Source organism: Tamandua tetradactyla, chromosome 5 (genome assembly GCF_023851605.1).
Source record: "Tamandua tetradactyla isolate mTamTet1 chromosome 5, mTamTet1.pri, whole genome shotgun sequence".
NCBI lineage: Eukaryota > Metazoa > Chordata > Mammalia > Pilosa > Myrmecophagidae > Tamandua > Tamandua tetradactyla.
The window spans coordinates 64,378,655-64,397,163 of NC_135331.1; the positions used below are offsets into that span (position 1 = coordinate 64,378,655).

The 18,509-nt window shown below is 34.7% G+C and overlaps 1 protein-coding gene across 5 annotated transcripts in view; it reads right to left on the reverse strand.

Moving 5' to 3' along the window:
• Positions 1–18,509, reverse strand: part of ZBBX (zinc finger B-box domain containing) — a 144,370-nt gene that overhangs the window by 34,520 nt on the left and 91,341 nt on the right. For all 5 annotated transcript variants that reach the window (XM_077160956.1, XM_077160955.1, XM_077160959.1 and 2 more), the window contains 5 exons: positions 16,268–16,377; positions 15,825–15,925; positions 14,671–14,750; positions 12,886–13,025; positions 8,295–8,602 (listed from right to left, as the gene is read on the reverse strand). In XM_077160956.1, coding sequence (XP_077017071.1) covers positions 8,295–8,602; positions 12,886–13,025; positions 14,671–14,750; positions 15,825–15,925; positions 16,268–16,377 — 739 coding nt within the window. The remainder of the gene's footprint in view (positions 1–8,294; positions 8,603–12,885; positions 13,026–14,670; positions 14,751–15,824; positions 15,926–16,267; positions 16,378–18,509) is intronic.

The following is an 18,509-nucleotide window of genomic DNA, read 5'->3' on the forward strand; positions in this document are numbered from 1 at the left end:
TCTCATCTATGGACATTTGATCTTTGATAAGGCAGTCAAGCCAACTCACCTGGGACAGAGCAGTCTCTTCAATAAATGGTGCCTAGAGAACTGGATATCCATATGCAAAAGAATGAAAGAAGACCCATCTCTCACACCCTATACAAAAGTTAACTCAAAATGGATCAAAGATCTAAACATTAGGTCTAAGACCATAAAACAGTTAGAGGAAAATGTTGGGAGATATCTTATGGATCTTACAACTGGAGGCGGTTTTATGGACCTTAAACCTAAAGCAAGAGCACTGAAGAAGGAAATAAATAAATGGGAACTCCTCAAAATTAAACACTTTTGTGCATCAAAGAACTTCATCAAGAAAGTAGAAAGACAGCCTTCACAATGGGAGACAATATTTGGAAATGATATATCAGATAAAGGTCTAGTATCCAGAATTTATAAAGAGATTGTTCATCTCAACAACAAAAAGACAGCCAACCCAATTACAAAATGGGAAAAAGACTTGAACAGACACCTCTCAGAAGAGGAAATACGGATGGCCAAGAGGCACATGAAGAGATGCTCAATGTCCCTGGCCATTAGAGAAATGCAAATCAAAACCACAATGAGATATCATCTCACACCCACCAGAATGGCCATTATCAACAAAACAGAAAATGACAAGTGCTGGAGAGGATGCGGAGAAAGAGGCACACTTATCCACTGTTGGTGGGAATGTCAAAGGGTGCAACCACTGTGGAAGGCAGTTTGGCGGTTCCTCAAAAAGCTGAATATAGAATTGCCATATGACCCAGCAATACCATTGCTAGGTATCTACTCAAAGGACTTAAGGGCAAAGACACAAACGGACATTTGCACACCAATGTTTATAGCAGCATTATTTACAATTGCAAAGAGATGGAAACAGCCAAAATCTCCATCAACAGAAGAGTGGCTAAACAAACTGTGGTATATACATACGATGGAATATTATGCAGCTTTAAGACAAGATAAACTTATGAACCATGTAATAACATGGATGGACCTAGAGAATATTATGCTGAGTGAATCCAGCCAAAAACTAAAGGACAAATACTGTATGGTCCCACTGATGTGAACGGACATTCGAGAATAAACTTGAAATATGTCATTGGTAACAGAGTTCAGCAGGAGTTAGAAACAGGGTAAGACAATGGGTAATTGAAGCTGAAGGGATACAGACTGTGCAACAGGACTAGATACAAAAACTCAAAAATGGACAGCACAATAATACCTAATTGTAAAGTAATCATGTTAAAACACTGAATGAAGCTGCATCTGAGCTATAGGTTTTTGTTTTGTTTTGTGTTGTTTTGTTTTGATTTTACTATTATTACTTTTATTTTTTTCTCTATATTAACATTCTATATCTTTTTCGGTTATGTTGCTAGTTCTTCTAAACCAATGCAAATGTACTAAGAAATGATGATCATGCATCTATGTGATGATGTTAAGAATTAATGATTGCATGTGTAGAATGGTATGATCTCTAAATGTTGGGTTAATTTCTTTTTTTCTGTTAATTAAAAAAAAAAAAAAAGAGAAGGGATAATTGGAGATGAAGGGATACAGACTGTACAACGGGACTGGATATAAAAACTCAGAAATGGACAGCACAATACTACCCAATTGTAATGCAATTATGTTAAAACACTGAATGAAGCTGCATGTGAGGTATAGGTTTTTTGTTTTTGTTTTTTTTGTTTTTTTTTCTTTCTATTATTGTTTTAATTCTTATTCTGTTGTCTTTTTATTTCTTTTTCTAAATCGATGCAAATGTACTAAGAAATGATGAATATGCAACTATGTGATGTTATTAAGAATTACTGATTGTACATGTAGATTGAAATGATTTCGAATTGTTTTGTTAATTCTTTTTTTAATTAATAAAAAAAAAAAAAAAAAAAAAAAAAAAAAAAAAAAAAAAAGATTCCCAAGGAGACAGGAACTCTTCAGTAGATTTAATAAAGATTTTTCTTGTGTAAAAAAAAAAAAAAAAAAAAAAAAAAAAAAAAAAAAAAAAAAAAGTTATTTTTTCCTTTTTAATTAGTGCTTGTCTTTACTCTCAAACTTATTAAAAATGTCTTAAATACATTTCTTGTAAGTTAGATGGATTTTATTTTTTATACCGAAACTTGGAATCTGTTCCTAAATGCAAATTAGGCAATTTAATCTGTTCACATTTACTCTAATTACTCATATGCTTGGATTTATTTCTATCAGTTTACTTTACTCTTTCCACTTACTGTCAAAAACTGTGAAGAGCTGAGATTTACCTTACTTGCAAGCCTACTATAGTTTCATGGATGCTGGAAGAAGTCATGAGAATCCTTGTTCAAAACAAAGAACTTTATTACTAACAGAATCTGCAGTAGACAGAGTATCAGCATTTGCTCTGATTTCCAGAACTTACTTTCCATACAGCATCATGAAGAGGGCTAGGTAATGCCCACATGCGAAGTGGGCTTTGTCATATGAGAGGAACCCTGAGTGCAGGGAACCCATCTGACAGATGCAGACATTATCCCAATTATACTTGATGGTAAACAAACCTGCCCTTTGCATTGGAAAGAGATACCTTACCTCCCAAGGCTGGTTGCTCAACAATCAGCCTCAGAAAGATACTCTGGAACAAAGTGAGCCAGTGCCTCTGCTCACAAGACCTGCAAAGCATGAGGGAACTGCACACCCATCACTTACCATACTATTCCTTCTTCCAGTCTTACTTTTCCTATTTCAATTAGCACAATTTTCTATATTCCTTTTTTCCTCTACTGCTCTGAGTGACATATATTCTACTTTTGGTTACTTGTTACCCTTAAAGTTTCTAACGTGTATTGGACTAAAGCATACAGTTAATTCATGATCTCTACTCTCCTTCTTTACAATATAGGGTCTCATATATTTTAAACCTACACAGTTTAACAGTCTTACAAGTTATTGTTTTATTTTATTTTTACTCAAATTAGGTTTTTATAATTCCCAAATTGGTCATTTTTATGAAACTGCTTTATAATGCACCCTACATATTTGCCATTTTGCATCTTACTTCTTCTAGTTTCAATTTTTCCTCCTAAAGAACTTCCATTAGCTGCTCTTTCAAGGAGGGTTGACGAGCTAAATTCCTTGTGGTTTTGACTAAACATTTCACTACTCTCAGTCTTGAATGATAGCTTTGCTTGCTTTAGGAACCCAGACTGTCAGTTTTTTTTTTTACAACTTTAAAGATGATGATATTGAAGTTGTTGATGTAGATGAGAATTCTCCTACTAGTTTAATATTTGTTCTCTGAAATTGTTCTGTTATTTTTGTTTGTTTTAAGACCGTTATAATTTTGTTATGAAAATATGTTGTAGTGTGGGGTTATTATTTATTTATTCTTTTCTGGAATTGTACTTTGTCAATGTTTTTCAACCTCTGTTTCATACACAGGTATACCTCAGATATATCGTGAACTTTAAGTGACTATCACGATGAAACAAATACTGCAATAAAATGAGTCACGAATATTTTCAGATTCCCAGTGTGTACAAAAGTTATGTTTAGGGGGTACAAGGGTAGGTCAGTGGTAAAATTCTCATCTGCCACGTAGGAGACCTGGGTTTGATTCCCAGCCCATACACTTCCCCAAACAAACAAGCAAGCAAACAAACTAACAAAAAACCAACCAACAAAAATTCATCAAACTGGACTGAAATAAGGAGTACTCACATGCAAGAATGATGAAATGTGACATCGACCATACAGTATACAAAAAAAAAGTTATGTTTACACTATACCATGGTATATTAAGTGTACTTGGCACTATGTCTAAAAAACAATGTATATACCTTGATTTAAAAAATACTTTATTGCTAAAAAATGCTAACCATCATCTGAGACTTTAGCAAGTCATAATCATTTTGCTTCTGGAGGGTTGTGCCTTGATGTTGATGGCTGCTGACTGAAGAGGGTGATGGTTGCTGAAGTTTAGAATAGGTTGTTGCAATTTCTTAAAATAAGACAACAATGAACTTTGCCTCATCAATTGACTCTTCCTTTGACAAGAGTCCTCTGTAGCAAGTGATGCTGTTTGATAGAATTTCACCCACAATATAACATCTTTCAAAACTGGAGTCAGTGGGTGGGCCGCGGTGGCTCAGCGGGCAAAGTGCTTGCCTGCCATGCCGGAGGACCTCGGTTCGATTCCCGGCCCCAGCCCATGTAAAAAACAAACAAACAAACAAAATACAATAAAACAAGAAAATGTTTAAAGATGTTTCCCTTCCTTCCTTCCATCCTTCCTTCCTTCTCTCTGTCTTTCCTTCCCTTCCTTCCTCTCTCTTTAAAAAAAAAAAAAAAAAAAAAAAAAAAAAAAAAAAAAAAAAAACTGGAGTCAGTACTTTCAAATCCTGCTGGTACTGTATCACCCAAGTTTATTTATTGTTCTAAATTCTTTGTTGTCATTTCAACAATGTTCACAGCATCTTCATCAGGAGTAGATTCCATCTCAAGAAATCAATTTCTGGACTCATCCATAAGAAGCAATTAATCATCCATTAAAATTTTATCATGAGATTGTAGCAATTCAATCACATCTTCAAGCTTCACTTCTAATACTAGCTCTCCTGCTATGTCCACATCTGCAGTTACTTCCTCCACTGTAGTCTTGAACCCCTCAAAGACATACACGAGGAATGAAATCAACTTTTTCCAAACTCCTATTAATGTTGATTTCTTGACCACCTTGCATGAATCACAAATTGTTCTTAATGGCATCTAGAGTGGTAAATCCCTTCCAAGAAGATTTTAAATTTACTTTGCTCATATAGATCAGAGGAATCACTATCTATGGCATATATTTCTTAAATAACAAGATTTGAAAGTCAAAATTACTCCTTGATCCATGGGCTGCAGAACGGATGTGGTGTTAGCACATTCATCTCACTGTACATACCCATCAGAGCTCTTGGATGACCAGGTGCATTGTCAATGAGCAGCAATATTTTTGAACGAAAACTTTTTTCCTGAGCAATAGGTCTCAAAAGTAGGTATAAAGTATTCAGTGTTTACAACATGTTGTAAACAGATGTGCTGTCATCCAGGCTTTGTTGTTCCATTTATAGAACACAGGCAGAGTAGATTTAGCATAATTCTTGAGGTGCTAGAACTTCAGGTTCAAGACCTTTGAAGACAGATATTGGCTTCTCCTCTTAATCTATGAAAGTCTTAGATGAAATCTTTTGCCATAAGAAGATTGCTTCATTTACATAGAAAATCTGTTGTTTGGTGTACCTTTATAAATTATCTTAGCTAGATCTTCCAGAAAATTTGTTGCAGCTTCTACATCAGATGTGTGCTTCAGCTTGCAATTTTCTGTTAATAGAGAAGGCCTCTCTCCTAAAACCTCCTGGACCATTCTCTGCTAGCTTCTAACCACTTCCAAGGCAGTTTCCTCAGCTCTCTCAGCCTTCACAGAATTGAAGAGAGTTAGGGCCTTACTCTGGATTATGGCTTAACATAATGCTGTGGCTGGTTTGATCTTTAGTCCAGACTACTAAAACTTTCCCTTCATCAGCAATAAGGCTGTTTGTTTCACCTTCTTATCATTTATGTGTTCACTAGAGTAGCACTATTAATGTCCTTCAAGAACTTTTCCTTTGTATTCACAGCTTGGTTGACTGGCACAAAAGGCTTAGCCCTTGGCCTAATTTGACTTTGGACATGGCTTCCTCACTGAGCTTATTCATTTCTACCTCTTGATTTAAAGTGAAAGACATGTGACTCTTTCTTTCACTTGAACTCTTAGGAGGCCATTTGTAGGCTTATCAGCCTAATTTCAATAGCGCTGGGTCTCAGGGAATAGGGAAGACTGAGGAAAGGGAGAGAGATGAGGGAATGGCTAGTTGCTGGAACAAACAGAACACACACAACACATCAATTAATATCACAGTCTTTACAGGCGTGGTTTGTGGTGGCCCAAAACAATTTCAATAGTAGCATCAAAGATCATTGTTTACAGATCATCAGAACAGATATAACAATTATGCAAAAGTTTTAATATTGAGTGAATTACCAAAATGTGATAGAGACAAAAAGTGAGCACATGCTGTGGAAAATGGCACCCACAGACTTGCCACAAATCTTCAATTTGTAAAAAAAGACAATATCTGCAAAATTCAGTAAAGCAAAGCCCAATAAAATAAGGTATGCCTGTATAATTCTTTATGCATGTTTGCCGCAATACAGGTAATTTCTTTAAATTTATTTTCCAGTTACTAATTTTCTCTTCATTTATATTTAATGTGCCATTTTAATCTATATATTTAATTATAATTTCAATGATATATTTTGAACATTAGAACTTTTTGATTGGCCCTTTATAAAAATTAACAGTACTTCATTATTTTTTTATGTTTTTGATTCCCTCTTGTATTGGCCAGAAACTGACGTATACCCCAGAAAAAACATATTCTTTAATCCTGATTCAGTATTGTTTGGGGTAAGACCTTTTGATTAGGTTGTTCCCATGTAGATGTGATACACCGAATTGTGGATGGGACCTTTGGAATAAGTGGTTTCTATGGAGATGTGTCTCTACCCATTCAAGCTGTGCCTCAATCTGCCTACTGGATTTCTTTTAGACAGAATTATTTTGGAAAAATGGTTCTCTTCATAGGAGACAGAGCCCACACAGCCAGAGACCTTTAGAGAAACAAAAAGAAAACACCCCCAGGGAAGTCATTTGAAAGGAGAAGATGTCGCCACGTGCTTTCCCAGCTGACAGAGAAATCCCAAATGTCATCTGCTCTATTTTGAGTCAAGGTGTGTTCTCTGGATGTCTCAGTTTGGACATTTTTATAGCCTTAGAACTATAAACTTGCAACTTAATAAATTCCCTTTTTAAAAACCATTCCATTTTTTGTATATTGCATTCCAGCAGCATTAACAAACCAAAACACCCATTTCCTGCCTTTAAAAATCTTAAATGTTGAGTGGTGTAATGGTGGTTCAGTGGCAGAATTCTTGCCTGCCATGCCAGAGACCAGGTTTGATTCCCAGAACCTACCCATGCAAAAAAAAAAAAAAAAAAAAATCTTAAATATTGTGCTCCCTTCTTTGCACTTATAGTTTGTTCCGTATGCTAAACTTCATGCTATGATCAATTGTTTCTTCATCTGTGGAAAAGGAAGTTAAGCTCATGTGTAGTGTAGTCTTTTTGGGGGACGAATCTATTGTTGGCTAAGCTATGGGAATGTCTTTCCAGAAGGCACTGAGATTTACTTACTCCATACATATCAGAGTGTCAATACTAACGTTAATATGAATTTCTAGACTTGTAGATTCTAGACAAGGATTGTATAATGAAAGTTCAAACCTATGCTAAAAGCTCAAGATTTCCACTTTTCAGATAAGATATTTTATTTACCCAATCCAGATCATAAACTAAACTCAATGCCCTTTCATCTTGTTATGCCTATGGGCACCTCTCCCTGTGCATTCTTTTAGTGACCCAGCAGACACTTAAGGATCCAAGTTTTTGCAGAGACCTCAGTTTCAATTTCCCACACTGTATAGGCACAAGTCCTGTCACAAAGTGGGCACAGAAATCCAATCTTCCAGGTAAAAGTAGCATCAGCTTAAGAATTTTCTATATGCTTTTTTTAATTCCCTCTTCAATTTAAGCAGCTTGGGAATTTATTTCAAATGCCTTTGAAGGAGTGACAAAATGTTTGTTTATTTGCCCAATTTCCAAAGAACTTATTATTAATAATCACAGATACTAAAGATTTCTAGTATACAGACAGAGATTCAAATATAGTTTATAAATTTTATAGTAATGCAATCATCTACTTTGCCTTTTTTTCCTCTTGGAAGAAACAAAAACTGCATCCCTGTTTTTCATTAGCTATCTTCCTGACAGAATTGCATGCTCCCTCTAGACTTAAATTAAGCCACAGAAACTGTATTTTTCCTACATATTTGTACATATTTCATTTTACCCAGTGACTACTTCACAGTGAAATGGTATAAGCAGGATTTATTTTACTATGTTTCATGTGGTGGGCCTTAAAGTATCTCTCGTCCTAGAAAACTATTTGCTATGATGGCATTAACCATATTAGAATTTAGTCATTAACTTTCTTTCCCATATGAGTCACTCCTAAATGACCTCATGTTAATATGTGGTAGCACATTTCTGCTTCAATAGAAACTGTTAAGATGTATTTTGTTAATATGAATTTTTCTTATGAAATTTCTTATAAAAGTTTAATATGATAAGAATAGTAGAGATTTACCAGTGGTGGCTCTGTAGTTTTAATATCTTCCAAGTTTGGCTTCTCATACAGATTATTAAATTCCAAGGATTCTTTGATGTCTTGGGATAATTTCTCCTCAATGGAAGGTTCTTCTAAATCTATACTTGGCAAAGAATCCTTGCTTTTTAGCAATGTGCTGGAATCCTCAGATTTTTTATTACTTTCTCTAACTATACTTTTCTCTTTTAAATTTATTTTGCAAAGTCTGCTTTCCTCTATTTCTTCAATGGCAGAAGAACAAACGTCAGGATCAGCAATGCTGTCAAAATCTGTACTTGGAGTTCCTGCTGTTGAAAACACACATTTAAAAAGGTAAATAGATGAACATATGCAAATAAATAAGCTGTTCATAAGCTTAAGGTTGTGTGTTGTAAACCTTTATCAATAAATACTAATTTATCAAAATTTCCTTACTGATATCTCAGGGTTAGAATATTTTTATTCTGCTTAACTCATAAACGGTAATCTGAATTTACTTATACACTCAAACTTTAATAAGCTAGACTAACGGAGGGAGGCAAGACTTTATTTTGTAATGAAATCTTGAAATGGCTACAAAATTTTATTTCAGCCTCTGATTCAATTTCCACTCTCCCACCCCTTATTCCACTCAACTTTTACAACAGCAATTCATGAGAACTAATGCGGAGGAAAACGAAGTTCCACATTTTACCTCTCCTCCCTGTCTGCCTAGTGATGAGGAGAGAGCAAAGGGAAATTTGCCAGATGAAAGCACAGCAGCAGTAGGGGCACAGAAAATGTGTAAGCTGGGACACCTGCCACTGGAAAGCTACAAAATGAGCAAGATTGTATTAGTCACTCACCTCATTATGTCTGCTTAAAATAAAGCACTTGGTTTAGCTGGTAGATTTTCAACCTGGCTGCACAATGGGATCATCTAAAGGAGCTCTTTAAAATTGACAGTGTATGGACCTGAGCCCAAACCAATTAAATCAGACTCTTTGGGAGTGGGATTCATGCACTTAGGATAATCACCAAGTTTTCCAGGTGATTATAATGTGCATCCAGGGTTGTGAAACACCCTGCAACAAATTTTCTGAAGAGTGAATATTCTTTAAGGCTTATTTCACCATATCATTTTCATTTTAAATAAAAGTACATATACCATCACCTGGATTGACTAATGCTTCATCAGATTATCTCTTAAACTATTTCCATTACAAATATATTTTCTCTATAAATAGACTGCATAAAACTGTAGACACATGGCTAAAATAGTTTACAGTGATGCAAAATCTGTCTTGCTGCCCAACATACTTACTTATTGCAATCAAATATTTCATATAACTTAGCAGTTACACAGTGTTTAGAACTTCTATTTACAACTACTATTCCTCTTAAATGATGTTATATTGTGAGAAATGAAATAAATTTCACAAAAAAATTTGTGAAATCAACTAAGTACAACTTCCACAACAATTTTATCCTTCCCTCCTAACCTGACTGGAAATTATCTGACTTAATAGTTAACAATAGATATTATAACCTGTATTTAAAATTGCCTACAATTAATTTCCATGGTATTTTTGCAAGATTGTAACATATCACTGTTGGGATCCATTGCTGCTGAAACATTATTAATAATGCTAATAATGTAATTTTAACATTATTAATAATGTTTAAAAGGTAATGTCCTATGAATAAGTCTAACCAAGGACATAAAGGACGTGTGCACAGAAAACTACAAAACATTGATAAAAGAAGACTTAAATAAATGGAAGGATATTCCATGTTCATGGATTGGAAGACTAAATATCGTTAAGATGCCAGTACTACCCAGAGAGGTTTACAGATTCAATGCAACCCCGATCAAAATTCTAGCAACCTTCTTTGCAGAAAAGGAAAATGCAATCATCAAATTTATATTGAAGGGTGAGAAGTCCCGAATAGCTAAAATCATTTTAAACAGGAGAATGAAGTAAGAAGATTCACACTCCCTGATTTTAAAACTTATTATAAAGCCACAATAATCAAAATAGCATGGTGGGTGCATGGGTATATCAGTGGTTAGAATGCCCAACTTTCATGCAGGAGACCCGGGTTCAACTCCTGGACCATGCACCTCCCCCTCCAAAAAAATAGCATGATACTGGTACAAGGGCAGACATATAGAACAATGGACTAGAATTAAGAGCTCTAAGATCAATCCTCACATTTATGGCCAACTGATTTTTGGCAAGGTGGCAAACATCATGCAATTGGGAAAGAATAATCTCTTCTTCTGGGAAAACTGGATCTCCATTTGAAAATCAAAAGAGGACCCCTCCTTCACACCATATACAAAAAATCAACTCAAGATGGATCAAAGACCTAACTGTAAGAACAAGAACTAAAAATCCTAGAAGAAAATATAGGGAAGCATCTTCAGGACTTTGTGTTAGGCAATGGTTTCTTAGACTTTATACCCAAAATACAAGCAACAAAAGAAAAATTAGATAAACAGGACCTCATAAAAAATTTTAAAAATTTTGTCCTCAAGGGATTTTATCATAAAAGGAAAACAATCTATACAATGGATAAAATATTTGGAAACCACATATCCAATAAAAGATTAATATCCAGAATAGAAAAAGAAACACTTCAACTTATCAGCAAAAAAGACAACGCAATTTAAAAAAATGGTCAAAGGACTTGAACAGATTTCTCTACAAAAAAAATATACAAATGGTCAGAAAGCATATGAAAAACTGCTCCACATTATTAGCCATTAGGAAAATGCAAATCAAAATGACAATGAGATACCAATTAACAGCCATTAGAATGGCTGCTAAAAAAAAAAAGAAGAAAGAAAAAAGTGTTGGGGAGAATGTGGAGAAATAGGAACACTCATTCATTACTGGCAATGTATAATGAAAATGGTGCAGCCACTGTGGAAGATACCCTGGCAGTTCCTCAGAAAGCTAAGTCTAGAACTACCATATGACCCAGTAATCCCACTACTACAGAAATACCCAAAAGAATTGAAAGCAGGGACTCAAACAGTTATATGCACACCTATGTTCATGCAGCTTATTTAAATTTATTCCAAAAGATGGAAAAAATGTATACACATACATTTGGAATATTATTCAGCCATTAAGAGGAATGAAGTCCTGATACATGTAACAACATGGATGAACCTTGAAGACATCATGTTAAGTGAAATAAGCCAGGTACACACACACAAATAAATGTTGTGAAATGCAGGTTACCAGGGGACAGGGTGGGGATAGGGAATGGGAAGTAAGGCTTAAAATGTACAGGATTCCTGTTTGGAATAACAGACATGTTTTGGTAATGAATGGCGGTGACGGTAGCACAACACTGTGAATGCAATTAACAGCACTGACATATATATCTGAATATGATTAAAATGGTAAATGTTAGCATGTATAAATAGAATAAAAATTCAAAACAAAATCCATGGAATTACACTACACCAGCAGTGAACCCTACACCAGCAGTGAATCCTAAGTTAAACCATGTATTTTAATTAATAGTACAATTATAAAATGTGCTATCATCAATTGTAACAAATGTTCCATACCAATGCAAGTTGTTACTGGTGGGGCGGTACATGAGAATCCTGCATTGTGTGCATTATTTTTCTGCAAACTTACAACTTCTCCAAAAAAGAAAAAAAAATGTAATGAAGAAAGTACAGGTATGATTTCATTTAGTCCATTCATTTCAAGAATGAATGAAGAGTCTTTTAAAGTAACATTCATATAGGCATTTAAGTTCGCCATTTTCTATGCTCCAGTTCAATCAGACAAGAACACATTCATCTTCTGGATTAGATCTGGAGCCCTGTAATGTCTTAACTCACCATGGTGGCATAGTTCACAGTTGGTTATAAGAATTTAGTGACTTAGTAACTTGAAATGTCAAAACTGGCAGAATTGCAACAAATACATCACTATCCTCTATTTTTCAGCTTAGAAAAATAAGATCTATGATAGTGACATGTTCAAGGTCACATAGTGATTTAATGGCATAATTGGAATAAAATCTGACTACCAGGACAGGATACTCTGCCGTGACTATCTTTAAATGATGATCTCACCAGCTGGGAGTTGATACCAGGTGTGTGCACTTAGCATTCTAATCTATAGATCCTCAGGGAACTACAGGTAATCACAATGCAGAAGCACGAGAGGTTTTGTTTTGTTTTTATCCCTAACGTGAAATTTTATGTCTTAGTTGAATATTCTGGGAAAAGGTTCAATTCAAATGAGGGTTGAAAGGGTGACAATTAGATTTTTGTCACTGGAAGTTCTCCCAGGTGATCTCTTAATTGCCAGCTCAGTCCATAATAACTTTTAGAGCAACCTATATTGACTCCTTTTCCTTATGAATACAAACACTGCTATCCATTAATTTAAAAGAGTATTTGCTAGAAAATTATATATATATATATATTCATTAAATTTCTCCCAAGTACTAATTTTTCTGGTTTTAAAATGAACAGCATAATAGGCAAAGCACAGGCTCCAAGAACATTTATTTGTTTTATTAAATTACCAACATTCACTGTTAATAATATTAAGCAAAAAGAAAAAAAAGTTACCTTTCGAGGTATCTTTATAGTATGAAGAAATATTACTCAGACAAGGATTTAAGAGGTCTGTTTTTCCCTTAGTGAAAACAAGTTCATAGATATCATTTTGATATGGAAAATTATTCTTCTGAAAATCATGAAATATCCAACTTCCATGTTTACAAACAAGCAAAAGAAGATAATTGAAAGAAATTATTTTAAAAAGTAAAAATTAAAAATTCTAATTTATTAAAACAAATATAGTAAAACGTAAAATGGATTAGGATCATTCTCGTTAATTGAATATTTGTTTTATCCTCACTGAGGACGTATTCTAAACTATGAATACACAGTGCTATTGACAGAGAAGGAACAGGCAACTGGCCAAATCTGATTTAAATGCAACATTTCCATTTAAAATTTCTGCTCTAAAACATGGTGAAATAAGTTTGATTTCTTATAATCTTTCTCGAAATTCAGAGATCTCTTTCAAACCGATTGAAATCTGATATAATGAAAGTTTTTATTACTACATAAACATTCATTAATTAACTATATGAGGTGAAAAGTTTGTAGCATTTAAGTTTCCATGGTTAATGATGATTGCCTCCTCAACAGTTATAACATTTTCCATGAATTAAATAACATAGTTAATAGCATCCAATATTTATGTAGGCTCTACATAGTACCATCATCAAAATTCACGATGTTTTTTGTCATTTATAATACCCAGAAGGGAGATAAAGTAATGTAGCTCAATGGCACCTACAAAGCAAAGCTGTATAACATCTGCCAAAAAACAATCAATAACTTTTTCTACCTCTTCTAACACTATACATCTAGGTCAAAGCAAGACATGATAAAATATATTGAAGAATCAAACTGGAGAGCAGAAATGCCATGTGTTCCTTTGGGGATATAGCAGTGGCCACAAATGTCTTATCTGCTGACCAGAAGGTTGCCTCCTGCCAAAACTTGCTTCCAAAAGCATATTTGCTATGAATATATCTGAGTCTATGTGTCCAAATCTGTTTTTGGAGGGTGCAAAGATATCACTTAAGGCCCAGGACTGTTCTACAATACCGACAAGGGTCTAAAATTAATCTGAACATGTAAACAGAAAATTGGTACAGTAGCTAGTTTCTAGGTACTTCATTCCCCTGGTCACTCAAGTGAATGCTTTACAGCCAAAAAGCTGAAATCTCAGCTAAAGTTGCAATAACATAAGGGACATGGAGCAATTTTTAACATTACCAACAGATACAGCTAGATATCTTTCACTTGGAAATGACAAAATTCCCCTAACAGTTGCAGAGTGAACCAATATACTTCATGTATTAAAATAATCACATAGTAAAATCTACCAAGGAAGCAATCTATAATTCAGAAACATTTTTTGCCTCTCAGCCTAATCACTGATTTAACTGCTTTTATTTAGGGTTCACCAAAAATGAGTAAGAAAAATCCAAGGTGTATCTTTGAGGAAAAGAAGTAAGCTCATATGAAATATATCAGACTTTGTCAAACATTTCAAATAATAATTCATAAATGTTTATGAATTATATAACCTATTAAATAATAAGCATCTATTAAATAATCCACATGTTATGTAAGAGTATAAGCATCTCATTATAGACAAGTTTTCTAATTGATGAAGTTAACAAATATTAGCAATATTACACATGCATTAAACATAAGTAAAATATACCCCAACATTGAAGTCATGTTTTATCTCCCTCCCCCCGACAGACTTCTCATCTAAAGAGACAGCTGATTTTTTGATGGGTTTTTAATAAGAATACAAAAATATCTCACCTTTGCTGATTATCTGCATCAGCTAATTCAACCTTGTAAGGCACAATATCTCCTGGTTCTCCAAATTCCTCTTCATAAGTCTTATTAAATGAATGTAATATTAATACAGTCAATGAATTTACTATATATTAATTAGCTAATTTATGGATGAGATTCAGAGTGTTTCTACCAATGATTTAATTTATTCTATACCTATGTGCCATAAAATGTGAGCTCTGTGAAAAACTAAATTCAGCAGAGCTTGATTGAGGGCATCCACTGTGTCAGTCACTATTACCACTATCACGTGCCAAACCAACAATAACAATTTCTATTTTATTCTGCCCTTCTATGTGCCAAGTAGATCAGTGACTGCCATGATTCTAATGCCCTGGCTGGCATGTTTTAAGCTTACTGTATATATCAATAATTTAATGAATTGCACATAAAAACATATGGGTGAGTATGTATAAGTGTGTGTATAGGTGTATTTATTTGTCCAGTAGCTCAAATTTATCCAAAGGAAAAAATAAAGAGAAAGAAAGAGACAAACATAAATGCCTAGAATAAGAGGTATGTTCAGCTACTAGATGTTTGGAAACTCAGAAATACACTAAGTGTCTTAAACCCTAACCCTACAGCCCAGAGTTCTAGTTCTGACTAGTTGTAACTCTAGCCAATTTTAGTTTCTAAGGGATTTTTGTTTGGGTTATTTTCATAATAAGACCTTCAAATATTGAGTATCCTTTTTCTTCCTTTCAACTGAAAATAATTTTAATGACAGTCAAGAAACTACATTTGCATGCAAATTTTAATAAATAGCTACCATGTAATGAGGCTAACCTTGGTTTAAAAGTCTGATAACTTGAAGAACTAAATTGAAAAACCATTAAATTACATTTCTGAAAGTCAAAATAGTGAATAGTCTTCTCACATTTCATACTGCAAGTTTCTAAAAAAAGTAATACAATATAAATTCAATGTACAAATTACTCATTACATTAGAAAGAAACTCTGTTTCACGCCTGTGAACATGTTTAAATGCAAGTACTTGTAATTTCCTATCAAACTACGTTCAATCAAGAAAGAAGTCTTGTAGAATGGTACCCAACTGTAACCAGGTGCTAATTAATGTCCTATTGGCTAAGTGATGTGAATGATCATTATGCACTTACAGCATCCAGTTCTATTATCTTTAGAGATGGTTCAGGTCTCTCCTCCTCTAAGTCTTCTACTGGCAAAATAAGAGCTGGGTTTTCTACATCAGTCTCCTCCACTAGAAAATAAGATTAGAAAATAATATCAAAGGGTACATGTTACCTGATATATTTTTTTAAAGTCACAATAAAAAAAGATGTTCTCCTGTGTATCCAAGAGAAGACAGAACACTGTCAATTTCTCCAGCTCATATGAAATACATTTTTAGTATTCAATTTTTAAGTTAAACCGTTTTAATTAAGGCAAAGTAATTCTAAGGAGTGTGTACATGATTTTGATCTGGAGATCAAGGGCTACATAGTCTAGCTGAGAAGATATATTAAGGAAAACGGATGATTAACGCTTCATGTAATCAATCTGAATTAATAAATTTGAAAATATCTAATAAAATTGAACCTACCATCACTACCTTCATCATTTTCATTCTGAGAACACTGTGATTCACTACTGGTTTTACACGGATGGATGGATGTAGCCAGTTGCATGTTAAGAAGTTGGTCTTGTGGAGTTCTATAAAACAAGAAGAAATCAATTACGAGACTCAAATACATTATCTAAAAGTTTCCCAAGCAAGATCTTGATCCATTTAATAAAGAAGTAAGTATATAAAAGCAATGATTTTGTATCTGTAGTTTTAATGTTTAGCTATAGCTTTTACTCAAAAGAAAAAGGTAAGATTGCATAATAGAATCATAAACTACTAAAATAATTTGATAAATTGAACTGGCATTTCAACTGCATATCTTACTTTTTGCTTTATTTTGTTTAATTGTATACCCTATTTTTGTTTTGTTCCATTTTGTTTACACTAGTCAATCCTCTCTCTAAAGCTGCATGGAGTCCACACAACATAAAAAAACTGATCTATGAATGTGTGTTTATCTTACAGCCTCAGCATTATGTTGATGAGCTGTAAAGAAATCTGATGGTATTATGTTAAATGCCACCAGACTAGGATGATTGAGCAGGCTCTTACAGTCTGAATGTGAAGGTGCCCTGCTGTGGCATCTAAGACCCAGTTAATTAACAATATAGACTAATGTAATCCAACTCATATGGAAGGCAGTGAAACCCAGGGATCCTCAGAGGTCAAGAGTGTGTCCTCTGTGTCCAGAGGATGCTCCAAGGTGAACAGGGAGTTAGTTTTCAAGCAAGAATTTAAATAGCTATGCTGTCTTCTGGCCCCACCAAGTCAGTTCATGGAGTCCTCATGGAAAAGTCAGGGGATCCGTGACAATATCAGTAGTTAACAAAGCTTAAAATGTATAGGCTCTGTTCTAACTAATTTAGGTGTATCAAATATTTATTTAATCTTCACAAAACTATTAAATAGGCACTAGTTTATCATAATTTCACAGATAAAGAAAATAAAGTATTTTATAAAGAAATAAAATAATTTGCTTAAAGTCATTCAGTTAGTAAATGCAGAAGATGGATCTGAAACCAAGCAGGCTGCCTCCCAGAGATGAACTCTTAACCATTACACTATATTGACTTTCCTGAAATTTACATAGGTAATGAAACTTTGGTAATCCTACCGGAGTATTATGGCTATGTGCATTTTTCCAAATATAAGTAATGTATACACCAAAACACTATAAAGTATTTTTGTACTATAATTAAAACAAATTGGATAAGCATGACATCTGACATCTATAATTCCATTAAGTGATGGATAAAAATATCAAAGAGTATAAGGTCAGAGCCAAATTGACATCCAGCCAACACAAACCTCTTCCCAGTCTGACATGGGTCATCAGAAGCCACCCTAGACCAACGTTTCAATCATGGACACACATAGTGTACTGTTACACACATACTCCTTCATGAAGCAAAAACTTCTCTAATTTTGTGAATAAAAGGTCTGAACCAAAGACGTACAGAATCCAGATAATGGAGGATTAGAACGAAAGGGCTCTTGTAGAGTGTGTATTCTTGAGTCAGTATTCATGGATGAGGAAACTTGGAATGAGAGAATTGAAGCGATTTGCTCTTGAACAAAACACCAGCTAGTCACGAAATTAAGACTGAATTCTGGGGGATGATGTTATCTCCATGACAATATAAACAGCTACTGAGAATCTCTCCTCAGAGATTCAGTATTTAAAAAGAGCCATTCTGAATTAATCAGAAATTTAGAGGTGGACAGGACTGGAAAGGGACCTTACAAATCCGGAATTGAAGTAGAAGAATATCAGGTAGGAAGTTTCCATCCTTGACCTGCTGGTCCTCTCCCTTCCCCCTCACTCAAAATCACAGCGTGGTACAGGCAGAGAAACAGCAGCAGGGATCTCCCCTAATGAGGATACAGAATACGACCCCTCTAGCAGCAATGGGACAGACCCTCACCTTCTAGAGATGTGGAGACAGGGAAGAGCATCTCAAGGCCTAGGTCAGGTGAGAGACAGAGTCTGAGAAAACGCAGACAGAAGCAGTGCATCCAGCTCTGGGTCCTAAAGTCCTCCCCTTACCTCTCGGAGAAACGGTAGCAGGACAAACTGATCCCTGCCTGGGGGAGGCTAAATACTGGGACAGATGCGGTGGGAGGTCGGGGGGTATACGCCACCACAAGTAAAGTGGGGGACACAAACCCATATATGGAGCCAGATTTTGATGGGCAAAGAGAGTGGAAAGGAAAGCTG